The sequence below is a fragment of the Mytilus californianus genome, unplaced genomic scaffold (assembly GCF_021869535.1).
Source record: "Mytilus californianus isolate M0D057914Y unplaced genomic scaffold, xbMytCali1.0.p SCAF_7, whole genome shotgun sequence".
Lineage (NCBI taxonomy): Eukaryota > Metazoa > Mollusca > Bivalvia > Mytilida > Mytilidae > Mytilus > Mytilus californianus.
Window position 1 is genome coordinate 52,471,971 of NW_026262723.1, and position 26,615 is coordinate 52,498,585.

Consider the following 26,615-nt stretch of genomic DNA (forward strand, 5'->3'; position numbering starts at 1 on the left):
ATAGTTCCGTAACTTTCTATCTAGGCGTATAAACCAATGATCGACAAGTGCGTATTTTTTAAATCAATAGTTTTTCATGTTTCAAAATGTCCATCATTATTGACAACGAGTATATACTTACATTTTCCCCAATTTACCCTTGGAAAAATATGTAAATAGATTTTTATTTTATCAAATCTTTTTTTGGAATTATTTAGATTTTCATAAATATCATTCTTTACACTAGAAATGTTATTTATAAACAAGCGTATGAGTTTAGTAATGACTAGTATATCACTATCGGACACGCAAGACAAAGATGTATATTACACCTGATAGTTTTAAAATGGAAAGTTACAAGTTATCGGCCGTGTACACTAATCAATACCCTCAGAAGTGAAGCGATGCATGAACATGCTTTATGTAATTGTGTAATAAGAGTTTTTAAACCCGACAGGAAATCGCTTGAATACCTGGACGTGTCACCTCACAATACCTCAGGGAATAATTCCTTTAGCCATGCTGGTGATCAGATAAGAGAAGGTCCGAATTTATTTAAATAAGTTTATTACATAAAAGAATCATGAACAAATTAGATTTTCGAAAACGATTTTACACGGAACACTTATTTATGACTTTGAACTTTGACTTTTTAACTAATTCCCATATAAATTTCTTGTTTCAAAAACTTCGTAAAGAAAAAACAGTTTTAAAACGACAGACCATAGTTATTTAAAAATACAATTACATTTTCCGTATCAAGTTAGTTAGTCGGATAAATGCGACTACGTTAGGTTACTGCTGGTTTTGGTCCTTTGTGGTTTATAGATATATCGGGGTTTCTAAACCGAGAAGATGTCAAAATGGCCGCACGCAGAGAATTGATACTCTAAATTTAAAATCGATGGTGATCTCTTATCTAGCAGAATAAAACTTTAATATTTATGAATTTGTGCTTTTTTATACAGAATGGACATAATATCAATTTTTTATTTTTTTGCAAAGTTTCCCTTTAAGAGCATTTGTATGTGTGCATGTGTTTTAATAAAAGTACCAAATTCTCTCTTGTATTGTCCACAGTCTTTTACTATAAAATTAAAATTACCAGGCAATGATTAGGTGCGGCTTATAGAGTACTATCAGCAAGAGAAAGCAGGCTTAACAAATTTTGATACGAGTTTCAGGCCAAATGATGAAAATTGTAGAAAAAAAGTGTGTTTGACAAGTGTTGGAAAGGGACATTCTTACCCTTTGGTCTTTTATCTTTTTCTTTTAATCCTTTTGAAAGTATTATGTACTTGCTAAATGTTTTCATTAATTTTTTAATATTTGAAGGTAGAACGGCCAATAACAGCTGTAAGAACACAATTGAACTATGGTTTTGGAAATCTAACAGCTCTCAGTAATGTGTTCCAGTGTCAGAGAACACATGATAATTACTTAACCATCAAGGAAGCAGTATGCAATACAGTAATGTAAGTATAAAGATAGAAAAACTAATTCAAGAATTAAATGTAGAACAAGTGATCAAGGAACACATTAATTCATGCATGCACAGTGTTGTTAGGTCCTGATTTGACTATGTATGTTCAATAACTTTCATTGCAAACAAAGAAGAAATTGCGAGGATCTATAGATGATGAGATAGCTCCCCAACAACATAAAATAACAGAAAAGATATCTAGAGGTCAACATACCGTCCAACAATAAAATGTTTATACATTATGTCAAGCTTTTAATCATTCAAAGCCTAGAGTAATTGAAAATAAATCTATCAGAGACTAGAAATATTTTCCCTTGACACCGAATTCTTTAACGAACTACAACACTAAAATGATAAGAAAACACTGGATGTAATTATGATAACCAAGGATTTGTATAGTAAGTATGATAATTTATGGATCTGCCACTGACATGTATATAATACACAATGCAGTAATTCTTCTTGAAATGTGTGGTCAGTTCTCAAACTATGTAATTGCCAAAAAGCAGCTCACAATCACTTGTTGTTGTAAGATTTAAAGTTGAGCTTGCCACAAAAGTGGTTTTGCACCTATTCACAAAATTTACAAGAATGAGATATTTTTTTTCATTGTTTTAGCAATTGACTGAAATTAAAAATTTTAGAAGTTAACATTTAACGGTAAACACATTGTTCTTACACATTGAATTACGCTTTTTATACGCCCGTCAAATTTTTGACAGGACGTATTATGGTATACAAATGTCCGGCGTTAGTCTGTCTGTCTGTACGTCCGTCTGTCTGTCCGGCGTAAACATGTCGCACCGTAACTTGAGAATGACTTATCCAAATTTCATGAAACTTAAAATAGTTGTTTCTTATGATGGTCAAACGATCTGTATACTTTTTGGTAAGAATAAGATTAAAACTTTTTGAGTTACGGGACTTAGTAACTAAAACAGGTGTGTGTTTTTTTTCACATGTCGCGCCGTATCTCAAAAACAATTTATGATTATTGCTTAAATCTTTACACACTTCTTAGTTATATTAATCTTAAGATCTGTATACTTTTTGGTGATGATTCAAAATTTTATTTTAGAGATATTGAGTATTTTGTTAAAAAAGGGGGAGGGGTTTTTCACATGTCGCGCCGTATCTCAAAAACAGTTTAAGATTATTGCTTAAAACTTTACACACTTCTTAGTTATATTAACCTTAAGATCTGTATACTTTTTGGTGATGATTCAAAATTTTATTTTTGAGTTATTGAGTATTTTGTAAAAAAAGGGGGAGGGGTTTTTCACATGTCGCGCCGTATCTCAAAAATGATTTATGATTATTGCTTAAAATTTTACACACTTCTTAGTTATATTAATCTAAAGATCTGTATACTTTTTGGTTTTGATTCAAAATTTTATTTTTGAGATATTGATTTTTTTTTTTTAAAAGGGGGGGGTTTTCACATGTCACGCCGTATCTCAAAAACGATTTATGATTATTGCTTAAAATTTTACACACTTCTTAGTTATATTAATCTAAAGATCTGTATACTTTTTGGTTTTGATTCAAAATTTTATTTTAGAGATATTGAGTTTTTTGTAAAAAAAAAAAGGGGGTTTTCACATGTCACGCCGTATGTCAGAAACTATTTATGCTTATTGCATAAAAATTCACACACAAGACGATGGGCGTATCATGCGCTCATGGCGCAGCTGTTTATTCATCAAAAGAAAACGGTTTAATTACGCTTTGTCATCGAAAGAAACTTGAGTGGTAATCAATAATAATTACATTTAAGAATGATTAAAGTCCTTTACCATCACAACAATGTCTATACGTAACAAAAATAAGAAAATAACTCGATACATGTGTACAAAAAATTACCGAATAATTGTTCCGATATCGTAAGTGACAAGTAGTAGTGGCGAGTAGCGAAGTCTCGCAGGGTAAGAGAAAACGATAAACCAGGAGATTCCAATCCTTCTTACTATACAAATCCTTGTAATAACAAATTCCTTTGAAATAGTCTAAAAAAAATGAAACAATGACACAATGAACATTAGTAATTTCATCCAAAACAAAACTTTTGTCTCAAAGACACTTTTCATTGTATTAAAAAAAAGTAATGATCATAAGCTGAAACTGAGATTTTCATTTATCTTTTGCAGATTCAACATGTCCCTGATATTGGCAGCATTCCTTTTGTTATCTTTCCTATTATCATTAACTCAGTGTATTCTTCCTAAAATGTGGCATCTCAGTGGCAAAAGGTAAGATAAAAATGTACCATTTCAGTGACAAAAGGTCAAATTTAAATGTGGCATCTCAGTTACACAGGAAAAAATTAATCTGTTGGTATTTTTGCCTTTTATCTCAAAAGGAACAATAGGTAAGTAGTAATATGTAAACAGTAAAATTGGTCAGCAATACAAGAGCTACCAAAACATCCAAAATCAGTTAACAAAATGGTTTTACTGGTGACTCCCCTGTGTCTTTTTTCAATGTTGACATTCTTTTCTTTTTAATAACTGAACATACTTAGCACATACATAACCCATCTCTAGTTAGTGGTAAAATTAAAGGTTCCATGAATACAGATTCAAATGAGGTTGAATTTTTTACTTGCATGCCAATAATACATAAGCAATATGTTTTTGAGCTAATTTTAACAAAATTGAACAAAACTGACTGCTTATAGCAAAGTATTATTTCAACATTCCACTTTAAATTATTTTGAAATGTTTGAAAATTTTTATTTAGTTATAGCTAATGCCCCTTGAAGAAGTCATTTCCCATAAAGAATGATTTTTGTCTAATTTTCATGTTTTTTCTTGTTATCTTTAAATCTATGATAGAAGTAGAAACTGTTGACAGCAAAAATTTTCAGCAATACCAGAGTTACGAAAATGATAAGTATGACCGAACCTGTTGGATGGCTCCCTAAGGAGTTATTGCCCTTAAAATGAAGATCTTTATCTAGTTTTTATACGACCGCAAAAAAATTTTTGTGGTCGTATATTGGTATGACGTTGGCGTCGTCGTCGTCGTCGTCCGAAGACACATTGGTTTTCGCACTCTAACTTTAGTTTAAGTGAATGGATCTCTATGAAATTTTACCACAAGGTTCAATACCACAAAAGGAAGGTTGGGATTGATTTTGGGGGTTATGGTACCAACAGTAAAGGAATTAGGGGCCAAAAAGGGGCCAAAAATAAGCATTTTTGTAACTTCCAGACATAACTTGTGTGTTAGTGTATGGATCTCTCTAACATTGTACCACAAGGTTCCATAACACAAAAGGAATGCTGGGATTGATTTTGGGGTAATTGCCTCAAAATTTTAGGAATTAGGGGCCAAAAAAGGGGCAAAAAACAAGCATTTTTCTAGTTTCATGACAATAACTTGTGTGTAAGTGTATGGATCTTTCTGAAATTTTACTACAAGGTTCCATATCACAAAGGGAAAGCTGGAATTGAGTTTGGGGGTAATTGCCCTAAACGTTTAGGAATTGGGGGCCAAAAAGGGGCCAAAAATAAGCATTTTTCTAGTTTCCAGACAATAACTTGTGTTCAAGTGTATGGATCTCTCTGAAATTGTACCGCAAGGTACCATACCACAAAGGGAAGGCTGGGATTGATGATGGGGGTAATTGCCTCAAAATTTTAGGAATTAGGGGCCAAAAACAAGCATTTTTCTAGTTTCAGGACAATAACTTGTGTGTAAGTGTATGGATCTTTCTGAAATTGTACTACAAGGTTCCATATCACAAAGGGAAAGCTGGGTTTGAGTTTGGGGGTAATTGCCCTAAACGTTTAGGAATTTGGGGCCAAAAAGGGGCCAAAAAACACATTTTTCTAGTTTCCAGACAATAACTAGTGTTCAAGTGTATGGATCTCTCTGAAATTGTACTGCAAGGTACCATACCACAAAGGGAATGCTGGGATTGAGTTTGAGGGTGATGAATCATAAGGGGGTTCAAAAAATTGGGGGGGGGATTTTTTTTTTTTTCCTTTTTTTTCTTTTTTTCCTTTTTTTTTTCTTTTAAAATTTTCCATTTTAAGTTGGTTATTTCTGATTTATATTTAAAAGCAAATAATAATGATATGGTAGGAGAAACACACCAAACAGGATGTGTAAATTATTATATAATAAGTATTGTGTAATAGCAAGAAATTTTCAATTGCACAGTATTGCACAATAGCAAGAAATCTTCAATTGCACAGTATTGCGCAATAGCAAGAAATCTTCAATTGCACAGTATTACGCAATAGCAAGAAATATCCAATAGCACAATATTGTGCAATAGCAAGAAAGTGTCATTTGTACAGTATTGCGCAATAGCAAGAAATATTTAATTGCACAGTATTGTGCAAGAGAAGATACTTCGTATAAATTGCTTATTTCTTGACCAATTTCAATGGGGTTTTATTCTTGAATTCTTGGGGTTTTTTAATATGCTGAATCATACCGTGTATTTAGTTTTTGGATTTTGGGCCCCTTTTTTAAATTGGTCCACATTGAGGTCCAAAGGGTCCAAAATTAAACTTTGTTTGATTTCATCAAAAATTGAATTATTGGGGTTCTTTGATATGCCAAATCTAACCGTGTATTTAGATTCTTAATTTTTGGTTCCGTTTTCAAATTGGTCTACATTAAGGTCCAAAGGGTCCAAAATTAAACTTAGTTTGATTTTAACAAAAATTGAATTCTTAGGGTTCTTTGATATGCTGAATCTAAACATGTATTTAGATTTTTGATTATGAGCCCAGTTTTCAAGTTGGTCCAAATCGGGGTCCAAAATTAAACTTTGTTTGATTTCAACAAAAATTGAATATATGGGGTTCTTTGATATGCTGAATCTAACCATGTATTTGGATTTTTGATTTTTGGGCCCCGTTGTCAACTTTGTCCACATTGAGGTCAAAAGGGTCCAAAATTAAACTTTGTTTGATTTCATCAAAAATTGAATTCTTGGGGTTCTTTGATATGCTGAATCTAACCATGTATTTAGATTTTGGATATTGGACCATAATAGGTGAATGTCCAATTTAAAATTTTTAAGTTCTTAGACCACATTCATTCTGTGTCAGAAACCTATGCTGTGTCAAATATTTAATCACAATCCAAATGCAAAGCTGTATCAAGCTTGAATGTTGTGTCCATACTTGCCCCAACTGTTCAGGGTTCGACCTCTGCGGTCGTATCAAGCTGCGCCCTGCGGAGCATTTTATTGTTTTTTTGTCAGTTATCTTGAAATCTTTAATAGATAGATCAACAGCAAATAGGATCAGTAATACAAAAGATAGAAAAATGTCATATGTTTAAAACCATTGGATGGCTTCTTTAGTTCTTGTTCTTAAATGACATCAGATGCTAATACTCGTGTTTTTTCGGCAATTATCTTGAAAACTATAATCAGTAGGAAGACCTGTCAACTGCTAAAATGATTACAAATACAAGATCTACAAAGTACCTATATGACTGTAACCATTTGATGACTCCAGGGAGTTATTGTCCTTAAATAAAGATATTTGTACTGATTTGATAATTTCTCTTAATAATTTTCAAAATTATTATAGATAGATAGAAACTGTAGATAAAAAGGATCATCAATACAAGATCTACAAAAATGTCACTAAATAATATCTACAAATTAACAAACAAAACTGATAGCAATGAAGATAAAAAATAAATATCAAAATGGTATATTTTCACAGGTGAACGATTCAGGCACTTAGGAGCCTCTTGTTTTATGGCTGATTTGCTCCTATTAATTTTTTATACGACCGCAAAAAAATTTTTATGGTCATATATTGGTATGACGTTGGTGTCGCTGTCGTCGTCTTCGTCGGTGTTCGAAGACACATTGGTTTTCGCACTCTAACTTTACCACAAGGTTCAATACCACAAAAGGAAGGTTGGGATTGATTTTGGGGGTTATGGTACCAACAGTTAAGGAATTAGGGGCCAAAAAGGGGCCAAAAATAAGCATTTTTGTAACTTCCAGACATAACTTGTGTGTTAGTGTATGGATCTCTCTGACATTGTACCACAAGGTTCCATATCGCAAAGGGAATGCTGGGATTGATTTTGGGGTAATTGCCTCAAAATTTGAGGAATAAGGGGCAAAAAAAGGGGCAAAAAACAAGCATTTTTCTAGTTTCATGACAATAACTTGTGTGTAAGTGTATGGATCTTTCTGAAATTGTACTACAAGGTTCCATATCACAAAGGGGAAACTGGAATTGAGTTTGGGGGTAATTGCCCAAAACGTTTAGGAATAAGGGGCCAAAAGGGGCCAAAAATAAGCATTTTTCTAGTTTCCAGACAATAACTTGTGTTCAAGTGTATGGATCTCTCTGAAATTGTACTGCAAGGTACCATACCACAAAGGGAAGGCTGGGATTGATTTTTGGGGGTAATTGCCTCAAAATTTTAGGAATTTGGGGCCAAAAAGGGGAAAAAAACAAGCATTTTTCTAGTTTCCAGACAATAACTTGTGTTCAAGTGTAGGGATCTCTCTGAAATTGTACTGCAAGGCACCATACATTGTAACACAAAGGGAAGGCTGGGATTGAGTTTGGGGGAGATGAATCATAAGGGGGTTCAAAAAATTTGAGGGGGGATTTTTTCCCCCTTTTTTTTCTTTAAAATTTTCCATTTTAAATTGGTTATTTCTGATTTTTATATAAAAGCAAATAATAATGATATGGTTTGAATAGGTAAATTAAAAATTTTTAAGTTCTTAGACCACATTCATTCTGTGTCAGAAACCTATGCTGTGTCAAATATTTTTCACAATCCAAATTCAGTGCTGTATCAAGCTTGAATGTTGTGTCCATACTTGCCCCAACTGTTCAGGGTTCGACCTCTGCGGTCGTATCAAGCTGCGCCCAGCGGAGCATTTTATTACATAATGTTATGTATCAATCAGCAAATATTGACCAATGAAACAACAATGTATCGTCTATTCATATATTTCATAAAAACACTCATTTTGCAGAATCAATTATGTCCATCTTTCATGTAAACAATTGAGGCTTGATCATTCTGGAATGTCAAGATTGCAGTCAAAGGAATCTGTCATTATTCTCTTAAAGAAACAATATCTTCACAGTGGAGCTGTCTAAATGGGTTCCATATTATAGATAAAATGAACAGTGCTTTATAATGATGATTTTTAGGCACTATGGACATATTTAGTCAAAATATTAGGACACTACAAAATACATGTAGACTCTGGATTTAAAATTATTCCTACAATACTTACTGTTGAGGTTTTCTTAGGTCAAGTCAAACGAAAGATTATAAGAAGTGAAGGAAAAAAAAATCTTGTGTTGATGGAAGAAAGTGATAAACTTCTTTAGGTTTTCTGTGAATATTTTGTATATTTCCCAGAATTACATTAATTTGTTTTATACATGAGATTGTTATTATTGTACACTTTTACTTTTTTTTACTTGATTGGATTCTCATATGCAACTATCCACCTTAGATCTTTTCGTTTCCAAATGTTGATTAAAATCAATTTAACAGAATACAAAAAAGAAAGAAAAGTAAAAAAAAAGGATAGGAAAGTAAATGATATATTATGTATTGTAGAAGAGGAACTGGATACAGACCAGTGGATGATACAGACCCATTTGTACCAAGGCCACCTCCATATCAGGACTACGGATCATTGTATGGTATAGGCTCTCCACTTGGACCTTCAAAGTAATTTATTTCTTCTCTTTAATTTGTATTTTGGAAAGAGATAAGAAATAGTAAATTTACTTTTTATGCCCCCGTCGTAGCGAAGGGGGCATTAAGTTTTACCCTTGTCCGTCCATCCTTCGGCGTCCGTCCATTCATACATCCCAAAATAAGTTCCCATTCTCTAACTTAAGTTAACCTCAACCAAATGTTATAAAACTCATACACAATGCTTATTACCACCAAACACAGATCAAGTACAAATTTGGGTAGCGTCAATTTTGCCGTTCTTGAGTTATTTCCCATTGTAAATTGAAAAATTGCAGAATTCGTCGTATATTTTCAAGTGGGGTCATCTGTGTCCCATGGACACATTTTTCATTTATTTTAGTAATATTCTGGTCCAGTCAATTTAACTGACAACTTAAAACCCATAAAACTTCTTCTGTCAAAATATAATCGTACAAACATTTTTTAAAGTTATCTGTTTTGGATGTTGGTCTGGATGATAATTTATTTATGGAGAAATGTTGATCATGAGCTGCATAATCTGGCCAATTGACTGTTCTGGCTATAATTTGGCTAATGAATTGTCTTTTGATTGATGAGTATTAATAAAAATGGTGTGTTTATTAATAAACCAATGTCTGTTCATTTAATAGTCTATCACACAAGTTTTGGTGGTTTTATACGACCGGAAGACATTTGGTTTCCGGACAATTACTTTAGTATAAGTGAATGGATCTCTTTGAAATTTAACCCAAGGTTCAATCGCACTAAAGGAAGGTTGGGATTGATTTTGGGGGTTATGGTCCCAACTGTTTAGGAAATAGGGGTCAAAAAGTGGCCAAAAAAGGCATTTTTCTAGTTTCTGTACAATAACTTGTGTATAATTGTATGGATCTCTATGAAATTGTACCACAAGGTTCCATACCACAAAGGGAAGGTTGGGATTGACTTTGGAGGTTGTGGCTTTAATCGTTAAGAAACTAGAGGCCAAAAACAAGACTTTTCTAATACTGGCTAAGCTGGTTCTAACATAAATTATTTCTGATCTATATGAAGAAACAACAAATACTGATATGGCAGGAGATGCACACTAAACAGGGTGTGTAAATTGTTATATTTAGTTTGTAAACAGATTTACTAAGTATTGCACAACAGCAAGAAATCTTCAATTGAAAATAAATACAAATCTTTTAACCAATTTCAATGAGGATTAATCTTAAGTCTTGTATTGTTTAAGGTTTTTACCATGTATTACTATATTGGATATTTGGACATTTTTAAATAGGTCTACATTGAGGTCCAAAGGGTCCAAAATTATTAGACTTTGTTTGATTTCATCAAAAACTGAATTCTTGTGGTTCTATGATATGCTGAATCTAACTGTGCATTCAGATTTTTAATTTGGGCCCTGTTTTCAAATTAGTCCATATTAAGGTCCAAAGGGTCCAAAATTAAACTTTGTTTGAATTTTTTTTTTATATATGCTGAATCTAACCATGGAATTAGATTTTGGATATTACACCATTAAGTAGATTAAATGTCCCATTTCAAATTTTTAAGTTATCTGACCACATTTATTCTGTGTTAGAAATCTATAATGTGTCCAATATTTAATCACTATCCAAATTCAGAGCTGTATCAAGCTTGAATATTGTGTCCATACTTGCCCCAACTGTTCAGAGTTCTACCTTTGCGGTCGTATCCAGCTGCTGCAGGCGGAGCGCATTTTTTTTTTTTACAGAAACTACAAATTATAACTCGTTTATATTTGATATCAAGCTTCATCTGAGTACACTATAGTCTTTATTGGTTTATCCTGAATAGCCATGAAAGACATTCTTGTATTCTTTGATACTGTTACAATCAAACCCATACATAAAGCAATTGCTTGATAGATGGATTACTACATAGATAGACAGATAGAGATTATTTTTAGTACATTTGTTAACATATACTGTTTTTATAATCAAATCTAAGATGAGACATTTGTGGTACAATAACACTGTTTGAAAATTATGGAGCTCATTAATGACCCTTCTCCTCTCAGGGCACCTTAACTCTAAAGTATGAAAAATTTAGAATTCGTAGTTTGAACAGAATTTAATTACATCAACATTCTTAATTTTAAATTTCCTGTTTTCCATCTGAATTGTTATTATTATTATACGACCGCAAAAAAATTTTTGTGGTCGTATATTGGTATGACGTTGGCGTCGTCGTCGTCCGGCGTCGTCGTCGTCGTCGTCGTCTGGCGTCGTCCGGCGTCGTCCGAAGACACATTGGTTTTCGCACTCTAACTTTAGTTTAAGTGAAAGGATCTCTATGAAATTTTACCACAAGGTTCAATACCACAAAAGGAAGGTTGGGATTGTTTTTGGGGGTTATGGTACCAACAGTAAAGGAATTAGGGGCCAAAAAAGGGCCAAAAATAAGCATTTTTGTAACTTCCAGACATAACTTGTGTGTTAGTGTATGGATCTCTCTGACATTGTACCACAAGGTTCCATATCACAAAAGGAATGCTGGGATTGATTTTGGGGGTAATTGTCTCAAAATTTTAGGAATTAGGGGCCAAAAAAGGGGCAAAAAACAAGCATTTTTCTAGTTTCATGACAATAACTTGTGTGTAAGTGTATGGATCTTTCTGAAATTGTACTACAAGGTTCCATATCACAAAGGGAAAGCTGGAATTGAGTTTGGGGGTAATTGCCGAAACATTTAGGAATTGGGGGCCAAAAAGGGGCCAAAAATAAGCATTTTTCTAGTTTCCAGACAATAACTTGTGTTCAAGTGTATGGATCTCTCTGAAATTGTACTGCGAGGTACCATACCACAAAGAGAAGGCTGGGATTGATGATGGGGGTAATTGCCTCAATATTTTAGGAATTAGGGGCCAAAAAGGGGCAAAAAACAAGCATTTTTCTAGTTTCAGGACAATAACTTGTGTGTAAGTGTATGGATCTTTCTGAAATTGTACTACAAGGTTCCATATCACAAAGGGAAAGCTGGGTTTGAGTTTGGGGGTAATTGCCCTAAACGTTTAGGAATTTGGGGCCAAAAAGGGGCCAAAAAACACATGTTTCTAGTTTCCAGACAATAACTTGTGTTCAAGTGTATGGATCTCTCTGAAATTGTACTGCAAGGTACCATTCCACAAAGGGAAGGCTGGGATTGAGTTTGGGGGTGATGAATCATAAGGGGGTTCAAAATATTTGTGGGGGGGGGATTTTTTTTTTTTTCATTTTTTTTTTCTTTTAAAATTTTCCATTTTAAGTTGGTTATTTCTGATTTATATTTAAAAGCAAATAATAATGATATGGTAGGAGATACACACCAAACAGGATGTGTAAATTATTATATAATAAGTATTGTGCAATAGCAAGAAATTTTCAATTGCGCAGTATTGCACAATAGCAAGAAATCTTCAATTGCACAGTATTGCGCAATAGCAAGAAATCTTCAATTGCACAGTATTGCGCAATAGCAAGAAATATCCAATAGCACAATATTGCGCAATAGCAAGAAATTGTCAATTGTACAGTATTGCGCAATAGCAAGAAATATTTAATTGCACAGTATTGTGCAAAAGAAGATACTTCGTATAAATTGCTTATTTCTTGACCAATTTCAATGGGGTTTTATTCTTGAATTCTTGGGTTTCTTTAATATGCTGAATCTAACCGTGTATTTAGTTTTTGGATTTTGGGCCCCGTTTTTTTAATTGGTCCAAATTGAGGTCCAAAGGGTCCAAAATTAAACTTTGTTTGATTTCATCAAAAATTGAATTATTGGGGTTCTTTGATATGCTGAATCTAACCATGTATTTAGATTCTTAATTTTTGGTTCCGTTTTCAAATTGGTCTACATTAAGGTCCAAAGGGTCCAAAATTAAACTTTGTTTGATTTCATCAAAAATTGAATTCTTGGGGTTCTTTGATATGCTGAATCTAACCATGTATTTAGATTTTGGAAATTGGACCATAATAGGTGAATGTCCAATTTAAAATTTTTAAGTTCTTAGACCACATTCATTCTGTGTCAGAAACCTATGCTGTGTCAAATATTTAATCACAATCCAAATGCAAAGCTGTATCAAGCTTGAATGTTGTGTCCATACTTGCCCCAACTGTTCAGGGTTCGACCTCTGCGGTCGTATCAAGCTGCGCCCTGCGGAGCATTTTATTTACTTCTAGTACATATTTTCTTTGATTTTTGTTGTTAATTAAAAAGTATAAATGAATTAATAATTGTTTACATACATGTATTTGAACAAATTCCATTTTTTTGTTTCAGCAGTGATGCAATCAATATGACAGGAGGACCACCTCTAGACTCACCACCACCTGCTGTAAGTTTATCTCAAAACACAGGCTCAAGTTTTTCAAAATTGATAAATTAGTTGCATAACTTCTTGAATGTTTCTCTCAAGTCTTTATTTAAAGAAACATGAAAAGGTACAAAGCTTTGAGTGTTTGACAGATATATAAATTCAGTCTCTGTTCAAAACTTTAAGCTCTCAACTTAACATTCGGAAATAGGAAAACATGTGCTAGGAAACTGTTTTGCATTAATAAAGAGTATATCATTCTCTTATTCCCTTCACGATCTGTACTTCAACTATCACGGTTAGCTAACTAAACCCATTAATATATGTACCAGTTACTGTCAGTAAACGAAAGGAACATCCAAATAAAGTTTCCATTTCAGGTGTACTGACCAATTGCTTTTAATTACAAAAGCCAATTTTAAAAATTAGATTGAAATAAAAAATGTCTGGCTTCTTGAATATTTTTTTGGAAGCCCTGGTTTATAGTATAGTGTAGTTTATGTATATTCTAATGTGTTTCACAAATTTTATTTGAAGCCAAAATAATTTCTGATGAAAGTACATATATTGATTTAAAAAAGAAAAAAAATACTTGTAAAATTCAGCTATAGAAAAAGAAGACCAATTAATCAAACAACACATTCTTTCAAGAATTCAAAGAGCATTAGAGAATTATCTGAGTTGTTTCATCTTTAGATGAATACTTTTTTTATTCTAATTGAAAGAAGTTCCAGTGTTCTCCCCAGTGCCATCATGGTAATGTGATGCTATAATCTTAAATGTGATGCTATCTGATGTGGTTTTCTTATAGATTATGTTATGGATGTGATGCTTTAATTTTTAGAAACAAGATGGTATTTCAATTTCCCCTGTTTACCAGGATGCTAAATGAAATATCTGGGGAGAACACTGCAGTTCATTTGAATTTTACATTATTCTAATGAAATTATAAAAGAAATTCAGGAGGAATAAAGGGAGGACTCATTTAATATTTCTGTCTCTTGGTGTTCTACTATTGTGATACATTTGATATAGGCTAGTCAATTCATTGCCACAGAGAGAGAACTAATAAATCCTGTGTTTTCACCCAATTAAATATAGGATTTATTTCACAGTGAATAATGAAGTATTTATTAGTAATATAATATTAGCAACAGCTCATTTCACAGATTAATATAGATTAATGAAATATCTGTGTTAATTGAATTTACATATTCATCATGTATTTTTTTAGTACTCTGTACGTGGTTTTGGTGAGAGCAGACATACCAGAAGTCACAGTACAACTTCAAGCGAAACATGATGTACAGAGTTGAAAACTGAGAAACTTGAGATTATAAAGACTAATTTTTACTGATCCCTCCACCTAAGTGGTCTTGTATAAACATTTAGTATTCAGTAATGAATGTGTTCTATAAGAAAGAAGTTTTTTAATGATCTCATAATGAGGGACATATATGAAGGGCTTTCATTATGACTTGTTATGCATTTGTATATTTAATTTTTTGCACTTTTTACATCCTGCATCTTATAATCAATTTTTCATTTATTTAGCATGATGTTTTTTCATAAAACAAGATTGTTTTTTTTAAAGTATTTGCTCATTTATCTCCATATTTTTTTTTTTTTTTTATTAATTTTCCCCATTTGATATGTATCCATAATTTAATTAATTATTCAGGGTATTAAATACACTCAATGAAATATATAATTTGAATTTTTATTTAACATATTTTATGAGTTTTATTAACTGTATGATATATTACTGATGATGACTAGACATCAATAAAAATTAATTTATAAAGATTTACCAGTTTTATATCATCTTAAACAATAATTAAAGCAATACTCCAGTTATTTATAAATTTACAAATAAATATGTGCTTTGAAAGTAATAGTTTTTTTTCTTTAATTTGATAGTTACTTTTGTTAATTATATGCCATTTTGTTTATCTTTTACATGTAATTCAAGTTATTTTCATTTTTGCAAGTTTTTAGCTCACCTGGGCCATTGGCCAAAGGGCCAAGTGAGCTTTTCTCATCACTTGGCGTCGTTTACTTTTACAAAAATCTTCTCCACTGAAACTTCTGAGCCAAATTTAACCAAACTTGGCCACAATCATCATTTGGGGAACTAGTTTAAAAAATGTGTCAGATGACCCCGCCTACCAACCAAGATGGCTGACATAGCTAAGAATAGAACATAGGGGTAAAATGCAAGTTTTGTCTATTATTTTGAAAACTGATATAAATAGAGAAAATCTGATAGAGCAATAATGTTCAGAATGTTGAGCTCTACCAATAGTCCATATACGTCAAAACTGTCTGACAACTTCTTATAGGAGTTATTGCCCTAAAATGACAAATTTTATCTTTTTTTTCAATCTTGAAAACTAAACTAGATAGAGAGAAACTTTAAACTGCAAAAACGATCAGCAAGACAAATTCTACCAATAAGTCTAACATTGTCGAAATCGTCAGTTGACTCCTTGTTAGAGTTATTGCCCTTTGATGACAATTTTTACCAATTTTTTGCGTTTTTGCCCTACATCTTAAAGATTATAATAGATAGATAAAAACTTACATAAGCAAAACAAGATCTACAATTAATATTATATTGTGGAAATCATCCGACAACTCCTTATTCGAGTTGTTGCCATTTAGTGACTATTTTCACTACTTTTTTTTTTGCGTTTTGCCTTATATGATAAAAATTATAATAGATAAATAGTCCCTTTAAATCACAAAAATGATCAGCAAGTTATCTACTAACAAGTCAAATTTTGCCGATATAGTTAGTAGACTGTCACTCTTTATAGGAGTGATTGCCCTAAAATAAGGATTTTTTTTACCCTCTTTTGTGTTTTGAGCAACAACTAAAGAAGATAGAGAGAAACTAAACAGTTTAAATGATCAGCAATACAAGATCAACAAAACAGAGATTTTTGTCATGAATTCTATTCTCGTCTTACAATGCTGGAGAGTGTCCTTTGTTGAATATACACATAGACCAAGGTGAGTGACAACGGCTCTTTATTTTCTAGCTTTTGCATCATTTTTATACATTTTCGACAACAAAAGATGTGAGACAACATTTTAATTTACTAAAAGAGAATAAGTAGTGAAAAGTGTTGTATATTTGTATATATATATATATATATATCTGTGATTGACTTTTGCATGTTTTGTTTTTTTTATTATGCACTGTACTTGTTTGGATATTTTTTTAAGGTTCCCACGGTCAAACTTTTGTTGCATCTGTTGATCTCAAATACAACTAAAATGGAGAAGTGGTTATAATCTTTTTTTCACAAAATTTGTCACTGTGCTTCAAGTAGTATAATGAAAGAAGGAACCAAAACATTTCTGTCTTAAAAAGTCTAACTGGTATTTACCCTGTGTATTATACAGGAAATAGATGATGTCACATAGTATTATAAGAATTCACATCCAATGTTGGCATGTTGAAAAGGGATCAAGAATAAAAATAATATTTTACTTTTTTCTTTTCTAAAATACTATTAAATGAATGCTGTTGAATAAGAGGCACATTTGAATAGACTGCATGTATAAAAATACCTTGTAAATGAAAAAAAAAATTGGTTGATTTTAAAGTGTTATTTCTTCAAAACTTACAAATGTCACATAATTAGTTTTTTATGTATTAACTATTTAATGTTATTACTGTGTACATAGTATGACTATTATGACTTCAGTGTTAAGTTTATTTCAACAATCAAGAGATATTTTTTTATCCAGAAATTTAAGAATCTTCATTCAATCATATTTAAGCATTTAAAATATTTAAAGTTGTTTAATTTTCAGTTGATTACCAACATGTCCAATTTGCATGCTTAATCTTGCAAAAGTCTGTGGTATCTCTCATTTACTGATATTTCACGTTTTATATGATATATGTCTTACAAATTGCTTGAAAAGTTCTGTGATACAACTTTTCCTCTTGTTCAATTATTTTGAATACATGTGTATAAAATTTTATTTATGGTTATAGTTTGCTCATATTTAAAGACTGGGCATCTTTTCATATATTTTCTATAACATATAATTATCTTCTATCTGCTTTATATATTTAATAGGCATAGAAAAAAACTTTTTTTTTTTCTTTAAATAGTGGAACTTTATCTTTTCTTCTCTGTATTTTTTATGTAACTATGACTATGCTTCAGATTTATTTAAAATAAAATTTATGTCTAGCTAATATTTTGTAGTTGATATGTTTGTTTATGAATTAAAATAATCTTTTTTTTCAACAACACTTTTTATAAATCATACTTCAATAGAGGCTTGCCAGATGATTAGTTTAATAGATTTGAAATATTGTACATTAGATTAATATTGCAATAATGTTTGTTTTACATGTTAGCTGTATGGATTGGTACTGGATTGTACTTTTATTGGAAGTTGATTATCTGCATGAACATTTTGTGTTAAAGTGATAAACAAATGTATACAGTTTATTTCTAAGAAGCAAAAAACTTATATTAAGGGCTGTATCATTTAAACATACATGGTATACAGAAATTGTACTTTCAACATGGGTACCACCTAAAGAGCTAATTTTAAAATTCACTTACACTTTACAAAAAAGTTTTTGCCAACAAACTGTAGTTGAGCTTTCAAAGAGTGTCCCATGTATGTTTATATATCAGCCCTTTGAGAACATTTATAGCAGGAAAATGAAATAATATTTTTTCTTCATATTTTATATAGATTTTATACAGAAATTATCCTGTAATTATGAAAAAGTCTTACACCATAAACCATGTCTGTATTAACTGTAAAAATGTTTGATTTTGGATACTTTACCTAAGACAGATTTCCATCTGACAGCTTTTTAAATAGCTCTAAATGAAAACAACTTTAAAAGGATCATTGTAAGAAAAACGGTCTTAATTTATTAATCTGTCTCATCTCCAAACTTATTTTTGGAATAGTTAACTATTTAGAATTCCAGTCTAACTAGAATGTCTCTCAATTCTCTATGAATTATTTACCAGTGTTGTTTAACAGCAACGCCAATTTACACATATGCTGAATTATTTACCAGTGTTGTTTGACAGCAACGCCAATTTACACATATGCATTGAAAAAGCTGTATATCAAATATAGTTTATTTAACAAATTGATACTTATTTCATTTGTCCTTTATTATACCACCATGTCAACTTGCTTATGTCTGATAGTTTTCCTGTTAATCCGTCCCCTAAAATTTTGTCACATTTTTATCAGAAAGTACAAATCCTAAAACTTAGTCCAGCTTCCTTTGAGCATGTTTTTCAGTGTGATGCATTTTCAGATTCATTGCTCATCAACTTCCTGTTCACCAAATACATATATATTATTTCAGATATTGGCCATGTATGAAATTTTCTTCACATTTTTCTCAGGAACTACAAATCAGGGCTTTCTGAAATTTGGAACCAAGCTTCATGTGAGCATGCTTAACTGTGTGAAGCTTTTTCACATCCATCACACATCAACTTCCTGTTTACTGATTACTTATAGCTGGAATATCATTTAGTGAGCAATAGCTCACAGTTCAACTTGTTAACTTGAGAAAATCATATAACCATAAAATTTGTTGTGATCAGATGAAAAAAAAATTATATTGATATTTTTTTAATTATTAACTTAAGAAAATTGATCTGGTAAATATACAAAAAATATACGGTATTTTATTTGAACATAGAAAAATAAATAATATATAAGATTTTAAGGAGGATAGAAGAAATACACACTAAAAATTCCTATATATGATATACTTACAATTACTTTCAAAGAAGTGCTGTGTGTTTGTGTTTTAAGAAATAATATTAATATCATGCTTTTATTAATTTTATCATATTTAAAATACACAAAAAATGCTTTATTTCATTTTGTATGAAAATATTCATATCTAATAAAACTATTAATGATGAATTATGATGTGTGTTGTCATTAGGGCATTATGTTTGATGCATTTTGCTGTTGGTCATATGGTGACTTATAAATTAAGATTTAATATGCAGGGTACAACTGTATGAAATACTGAGAAATAAATAACCAAATGAAAGAGCACTTTTAGTGCTGCTCTGTCTTGACAGTTGCTATGAGCTGCTTTTAACTATCACAGGGATAAAACAACAGCCTCTAGTATGGAACGAAGTGATATTCTTTGAAATTTTTCTCATTACTGCTATGTATGTTTTGGAGTAATTTTAAGAAATTATTAAGATTGATTGATTGATTGATTGTTGGTTGCTTAACGTCTGAAATTATTAAGAAACTAAAGTTCCAACTCCCTCATGCATAGTTGACCTATATATTATTTTAGGTCCCTTTTGGTCATATGACTCTTCACTTGTTTCGGTTCTTATAAATCCTTGACTCAGCATTCTTGATGAAAGTAAATTCAGAAAAAACACCTCAAATGATACAATTGATTAAGTGTTACTTTTATTTTAATGGTTTTAAGGGCAATTTGACAGAGGAAAATATGTAAACCATTAGTAAAATGTTTCTACAAACACAGTAATAGGTTCCACATATGTAAAATTTTAGATTACCATGTTATTTCCGCCTGCACACAACAAGACACACATGTTAATTTTTTCATACACAGATTTTTTTGGGTTTTTTTTTGTTGAGAGTGAAATTTCTAGGTATTTGATACCCTTTATTATTGTTTATTATTATAATATTGTGTACAATTAGTATTTAACTTCGGAATTCATGAATTATGGAGTTAAATGCTTTTTGTCTGTTCGAAGCCATTACAGGCAATGATGTTTTTTTAAATGGGTCATTACCTTTCCCTATGGCTACGACAATGGTAAGTCAGGTAGTACCTCTTTATACTTATAGTCAGTCAACCGATGTTTTAACTTCAGTGACTGATAATACCGATCAACAGACCCTATATGCAGGTTCTGTCTGTTATGAGGGAGGTATCCCTACCATTACCTCTGTTACCCACACAGTCTCTAGGCTAGTTGATACCAACGGTTTAGTTTCTCCTTACCCTGATATCTCTATGGGGTAATGTTTACCTGGTTCCAGACCTCCAGCTTCATACTGTGGTTTTACTTTGCCTGCCTCGACTAATAATTCGATGTCATGGTTTAAACCTTTCTGGCCTCAGGTATATCCATATTCAGGTTTTCCTGGTCAGGCTTTTCTTGGTCATGCTTTTTCAGGTTTCTGGCCTTATTGTAGTAATTTTGGACCAGTTACAACCCCTGTTGTTGGTCCTCAGGCTGTTACTCCTAGTCTGCCAGTCACTGCTCCTTATATAGCAGTGTCATCTAGCTGTGGTGTGTCTGTACCTGCTTCTAGGTCTACCTCTTCTGTAAGGCCCCCGGGGTGATTAGGTTTCGGACTGTGGTCCCTCCTTAGAGGGATTCAAAAGTATCATGGACGACTATTCCATCTGAATTGACATCTTTCTCTAACCGCCTTTGAACGATAGAGAATAATGGCAATCATGAAAGCAACCCGGAGGACAGTGATGAGGAAGAACGTGTTTCAGTGGCCCCAGGTTTTCAGGAAGAAGGTTTGTCTTCTGATGAAGAAGGTGATACTCCAGTTCAGGATTCTCAGAATGTTTCACAACCTTCTGTTCCTGTTTCCATTCCTTCTTCTTCTGAAATTGGTCGGTCTTCTACCAATTCCAGTAAGGATCCTGAGACTTGAGTATACTCCTTCTACTTTGAAGGATCTTAGAGATTCTCTTTACACTATTATGAGAAATGTAAACAAGGTACTTTTTCAGTCCACCTAGACACAAGAGACGTAACCTACATTCAAGGATTCCTATGGTCTGTCAAAAGACAATATTAAGTCACAAACTAGTTTCCTACAATCTAACCATATGTCGACATCTCTTCAGATCATCAATGACGGGATTGTGGCTAATGAGTCTCAATTTTCCAAAGTAAGTGGGTTTGGTCTTTCCTCATTGACAGAGCAATTCCGATCTAAAGATTACGATATCTTTGATTCTACTTTGGGTAAGTTGGTACCTGTTTGTACAAGGCTTTATCGTCGTATATTATCTCAAAACAAATGTTGTAAATACGCGCGAACAGAACGCGGGAACGTCACTTATTTCATATATTATAACGCAAAGACTTTGTAACATTACACACTTGTATATTTGAGCATTCTAGATAGATTACAACTTATAGCATGTAGAACGTTTTCTTCCTTTATTCACGTATTGTCGACATTTTGGTGCCGTGCCCAGGATTTGAATAAGCTGAAATCGATTAGGAAAGCGAACAGAAGTGTTGTGACAAGACATTTACGAAAAATAGATGATTTGAAAAACGAAGCGGAGTTAGCCAGGGTGGATCTTTTAGCAACATTCGAAAGTGTAGAAGAAAAGAATAAACTTTTGAACGATTTAAATCAACAGATTCTTAATGCAATCGATTCGAAGGATATTGAAAATAAAATTCTGAATACAGATGAGTATACTTTAGACTTAGAAACAAAACTAAAACACTTGCGTATTTTCATACAGAGTTTAGACAATTCGAACAATCATACAAATCAACAGTCTACTTCATCCTATCAAACATTGAATTATGAAGCACCACCTTTTATTCCAACTACATGTGTTGAAAATCAAAAACAGAGTTATATAGCACCATCACTGTCAACGTTTAGCAATCAAACACGCCGCCTACCGAAATTAACTTTGCCCAATTTTAGTGGAAAAATTCTTGAATGGCAATCTTTCTGGGACTTTTTCGAATCAGCAGTACATATGAATCCAAGTCTACCAGACATTCAGAAATTTAATTATTTAAAATCACAACTTGAAAGTGAAGCATCCCGTACTTTTGATGGTTTCGCATTGACAAACGCTAATTATAAGGAGGCAGTTTACGTATTAAAAGGAAGATACGGACAATCGAGTAAGATTACACAAGCACACATGAAAGCAATGCTAGGGCAATCGCAAGACACTTACGGCACATTACTGGTCCCAATGATTTTGAGCAAGCTTCACGGATAAGTAAGGCAACATCTAGCACGAGAACATGGATCGAATACTTGGATTTTATCAGATTTACGCAGATCTATTCAGAATGAGATAAATATAATCGAAGCAGGTCAGGATTACGGTATGACAAAGCTATTCTACCACGCCTACATGTACGTTTCTCGTTGAAACACAATCTTACGGAAAAGAATCATATACGCCAAGAAGAGTCGATTATGTAATAAAATAATCAACGTGTTCTGACCGCGAAACCATGTATATTCTGTCAGGAAATTCACGCATTACACGAATTACAGACACAAACGAACGAATGAATATCGTAAAACGCAGCAATCTTTGCGTTAATTGTCTCGGTACGCACCAAGCCAATGAATGTAACTCTAGACATGTATGCCGTCATTGCAAGAAAAAAAATCATAGTAGCTTATTTAATGAGTCAATGGTCGATAAAAGAAGTACACATGTCCATAGTCGAACTTACATGAATCAAAACGCCAATCGTAACGAAAACGAAGAACGTGAAAACGAACATTCCATTCTCAATTTTATTTTTTACAGAGTTTGTCTTTAGTGCCGTGTGGAGACAGTAGAGTGCCTCCCCGTGCTTTAGGTTTATGCTCTTATAATATACTAGATTATGGAGTGTGTGTCCGAGCGAGAACTTCTCTATGTTCATTCCTTTAGGAATATTTATCAAAAAGTAGTATTTCAAATACTACCATCGCTAACATTTTTAACAATAAAAATCGTGGTTACCCTTCTATCGATAAGTGTCATGCCAAAAAATGACTTACATGTCCCCGTCTTTCCACCAACAATACGGTAAGGTCTACGTTTAATGGTCGCACATTTTCTTTAAATTTTGAAACTGACATAACTTGAAAAACAAACAGTATTATTTATTTACTCACATGAAACAAACCGGGATGCGGTATTCAGTACGTAGGTGAAACTGGACGATATTTGTCTAAACGCACGCAAGAACACCTGTATCGTTTTAAAAGACCCAATAAATTCAAAAGTATCATTTATCAACATCTTAAAAAGCACAATCATCCTATTAAATATTTAACAGTTCAACCTTTAGAAGCAGCTTGGTGAATCTCATTCAAAGTTTGCACGATCACGGAAAATAATTGAATTAAATTGGATTAAAAAATTACAGACAGTCTACCCTCTCGGTCTTAATGATAATACCATGGGAATTGGTAATATATCAAGAACCGACTCTGTTAACATTTTGGATATAGTTTCTAAAACTGTTCGTAAAAACCGTTCTCATGGGCGTAGAAAAAATCGCAATCAAAGAAAATTTCGGACCAACCATACAAATATTTCGGACCTAATTTCTATTTCAAAAAACAACGGCAGACATTATCTATTAACCAAGCTCTGCTCTTTACCTATAAATAAATTAAATAAAATTTTAGAGGATTGCAACACAATTTCATAATGCAGTCCTAAGTATGAAATCGTTCAAATTATAATGGCATATTGTTATTATAAACTGTTTCCCAAAATTGATCGCCCTGAAGATCATAAAATTTTTTTTATTAAAATAAAGTATGTCAATAAAGGTTTTGATTTTGTAAATATTGCCGGTATTTTTAACGACCATTCTGTTAAAGAACAAATTCCTGGATATTTTGATAATACTGAACTCCCTCTTATTTGTTATATTTACAAGAAATCTACCCGGAAATTTGTGTTTAATTATAGCCAAGTCTGTAAAGATGTAAATATCTGTGAAAATACACCTACGTCATGTAATTGTAGTAATTCAGAATACACTTATGGCCCCATTTCCCATGTTATAACAGGAGACCTTAACCTTGTTCGCGACCGAGAGTTAAAATCATTCCTCATTAAAGGACCTAAATATCGTCCCCCGTCAATTATTAATTGGAATGAGTGTCGTAATATCATCAACGACTCACTTCGTGCTTATTGTTTGAAATGGATAAAACGGGAAAAAGCTGACAAAAAATCTGTGGACTCTTTTTTAATTCAGTAATGAATATAGTTGATATACGTATACAATATTTTAAAGAACATTTTACTCTTAACAACAACCATAAAAATCCTATTTCTCGTATCAAACATAAACTAAAAGAACTAGCCAAGGAATTTGTTTTTGTCCCGGCTGATAAAGCTGCTAATAATATTATTATAGTTTGACGTAAATTTTACATTGAGGTTCTGCAAAAGGAAATCACCAATTCACCAACATTCCAACTGACTTCATTTTCAGAAAACGATATCTGTAACAAACATAAACTATTAGCTACTTCTTTACAAGCAGAACCAAATACAATGAAAGTCCCAACTATGTACTGGCTTCCGAAGCTACACAAATCACCTTACAAATATAGATTTATTTCGCCTTCAAGTCATTGTTCCACTACTTAATTGTCTATTCTACTTACTAGTACACTTGGTACAATCAAAAAGCTGATAATAAATTGTTCAAATAAGGCCGTTGAAAATAGTGGAATTAACTACTTTTGGAGTGTCAAAAACTCGTTGGAAATACTTGATAAATTGCATGCATATATTGGTGATTTTGAATCGGTTCATAGTTTTGATTTTTCTACCCTATATAGCACTTTGCCTCATATTCTTATTAAGAAAAAATTCACACACCTAATTAAATGGGCATTTAAAAAGTCGGAATGCGAATACATATGTTCAAACTCTTTTAGGTCATTTTTAGTAGCAACAAAAAAAAAGAACTATGTCAATTGGACATGCTTTGATACTATATCTGCCCTTGAATTTTTACTTGATAACATTTTTGTTCGCTTTGGAGATTCCGTATATCGTCTAGTTATCGGAATTCTAATGGGGACTAACTGTGCACCACTTATTGCGGACCTGTTTTTGTATTGTTATGAGTTACAATTTATGACTAAAATCAGCAAAGACCCATCGAAACAACATCTGATACAAAAATTTAACAATACTTTTAGATATTTGGATGATATATTGGCTCTCAATAATGACGACTTCAGTATGTATACTAAAGAAATTTATCCTGTTGAACTTACTTTAAATAAAGCTTATACTAACAATGACCACTATCCTTTCCTTGATCTTGGTATCTATATCATTAACGGGAAGCTTAATACAAAAAATTATGATAAAAGAGATGATTTTTCATTTCCTATCGTTAATTATCCATTTTTAGATGGTGACGTTCCCTTGTCACCATCTTATGGTGTTTATATATCTCAACTTGTACGATTCGCTCGTGTATGTAATAACGTATTAGATTTTAGCGAGAGAAATTTGTATATTACTGAAAAATTATTACACCAGGGTTTTCGATATCATAAACTAATCAAAACATTTACTAAATTTTATCATCGGTATAAGGACATCATTCGTAAATATAACTCAACATGCAGATATCTTATACGTTCGGGTATTTCACATCCAAAGTTTTATGGTAATATTCTTTACAAAGCACAAAAATGTCAGTATTCACCTCAAAAGCTAACAAAACCTTTAAACAGACTTATTAAGAAGGGATATAGTTACGATACTGTTGTCAGGTCATTAAAGATTGCATATTTTGGCTTTAATATTAATTCACTTATAGGGTCTTTGCATCGGAATTAAACCATTTATTCTAAAACCAGTTGTTGGCATGACACGGGTTATGTTCTTCTCATATATTTTATGACGGTATAATACTAAATCCCTAACAGGAGGGATTGTGCCTGATATTCATATGATGAAGACATAATCTTTTAATCAGTTTAATTGAGGTCTGGAGCTGGCATGTCAGTAACTGCTAATGGTCTGTTGTTATTTATGTATTATTGTCATTTTGTTTATTTTCTTTTGTTTCCTATTCTGACATCGGACTCGGACTTCTCTTATACTGAGTTTTACTGTACGTACTGTTGTGCGTTTGTTTTTTCTACATTGGCTAGCTAGAGGTATAGGGGGAGGGTTGAGATCTCAAAAAACAACGTTTAACCCCGCCGCAAGTCAGGAGCCTCTGGCCTTTGTTAGTCTTTATCATTTTTAATTTTAGTTTCCTGTGTATAATTTGGAGTTTAGTATGACGTCCATTATCACTGAACTAGTATACATATTTGTTTAGGGGCCAGCTGAAGGACGCCTTC

The 26,615-nt window shown here is 32.4% G+C and overlaps 1 protein-coding gene across 2 annotated transcripts in view; it reads left to right on the forward strand.

The window, feature by feature from the left end:
* LOC127707635 (protein tweety homolog 2-like) overlaps positions 1-15,855 on the forward strand; it is a 43,442-nt gene extending 27,587 nt beyond the window's left edge. Inside the window, exons 10-14 of one of the 2 annotated variants that reach the window (XM_052212272.1) lie at positions 1,315-1,454; positions 3,610-3,711; positions 9,044-9,157; positions 13,442-13,493; positions 14,707-15,855. In XM_052212272.1, the coding sequence (XP_052068232.1) occupies positions 1,315-1,454; positions 3,610-3,711; positions 9,044-9,157; positions 13,442-13,493; positions 14,707-14,775 (477 nt within the window). In that variant the 3' untranslated portion in view covers positions 14,776-15,855. Of the gene's footprint in view, positions 1-1,314; positions 1,455-3,609; positions 3,712-9,043; positions 9,158-13,438; positions 13,494-14,706 lie in introns of both variants that reach the window. The other variant, XM_052212271.1, reaches the window with a different exon arrangement.
* Positions 15,856-26,615: the final 10,760 nt, after the last annotated feature.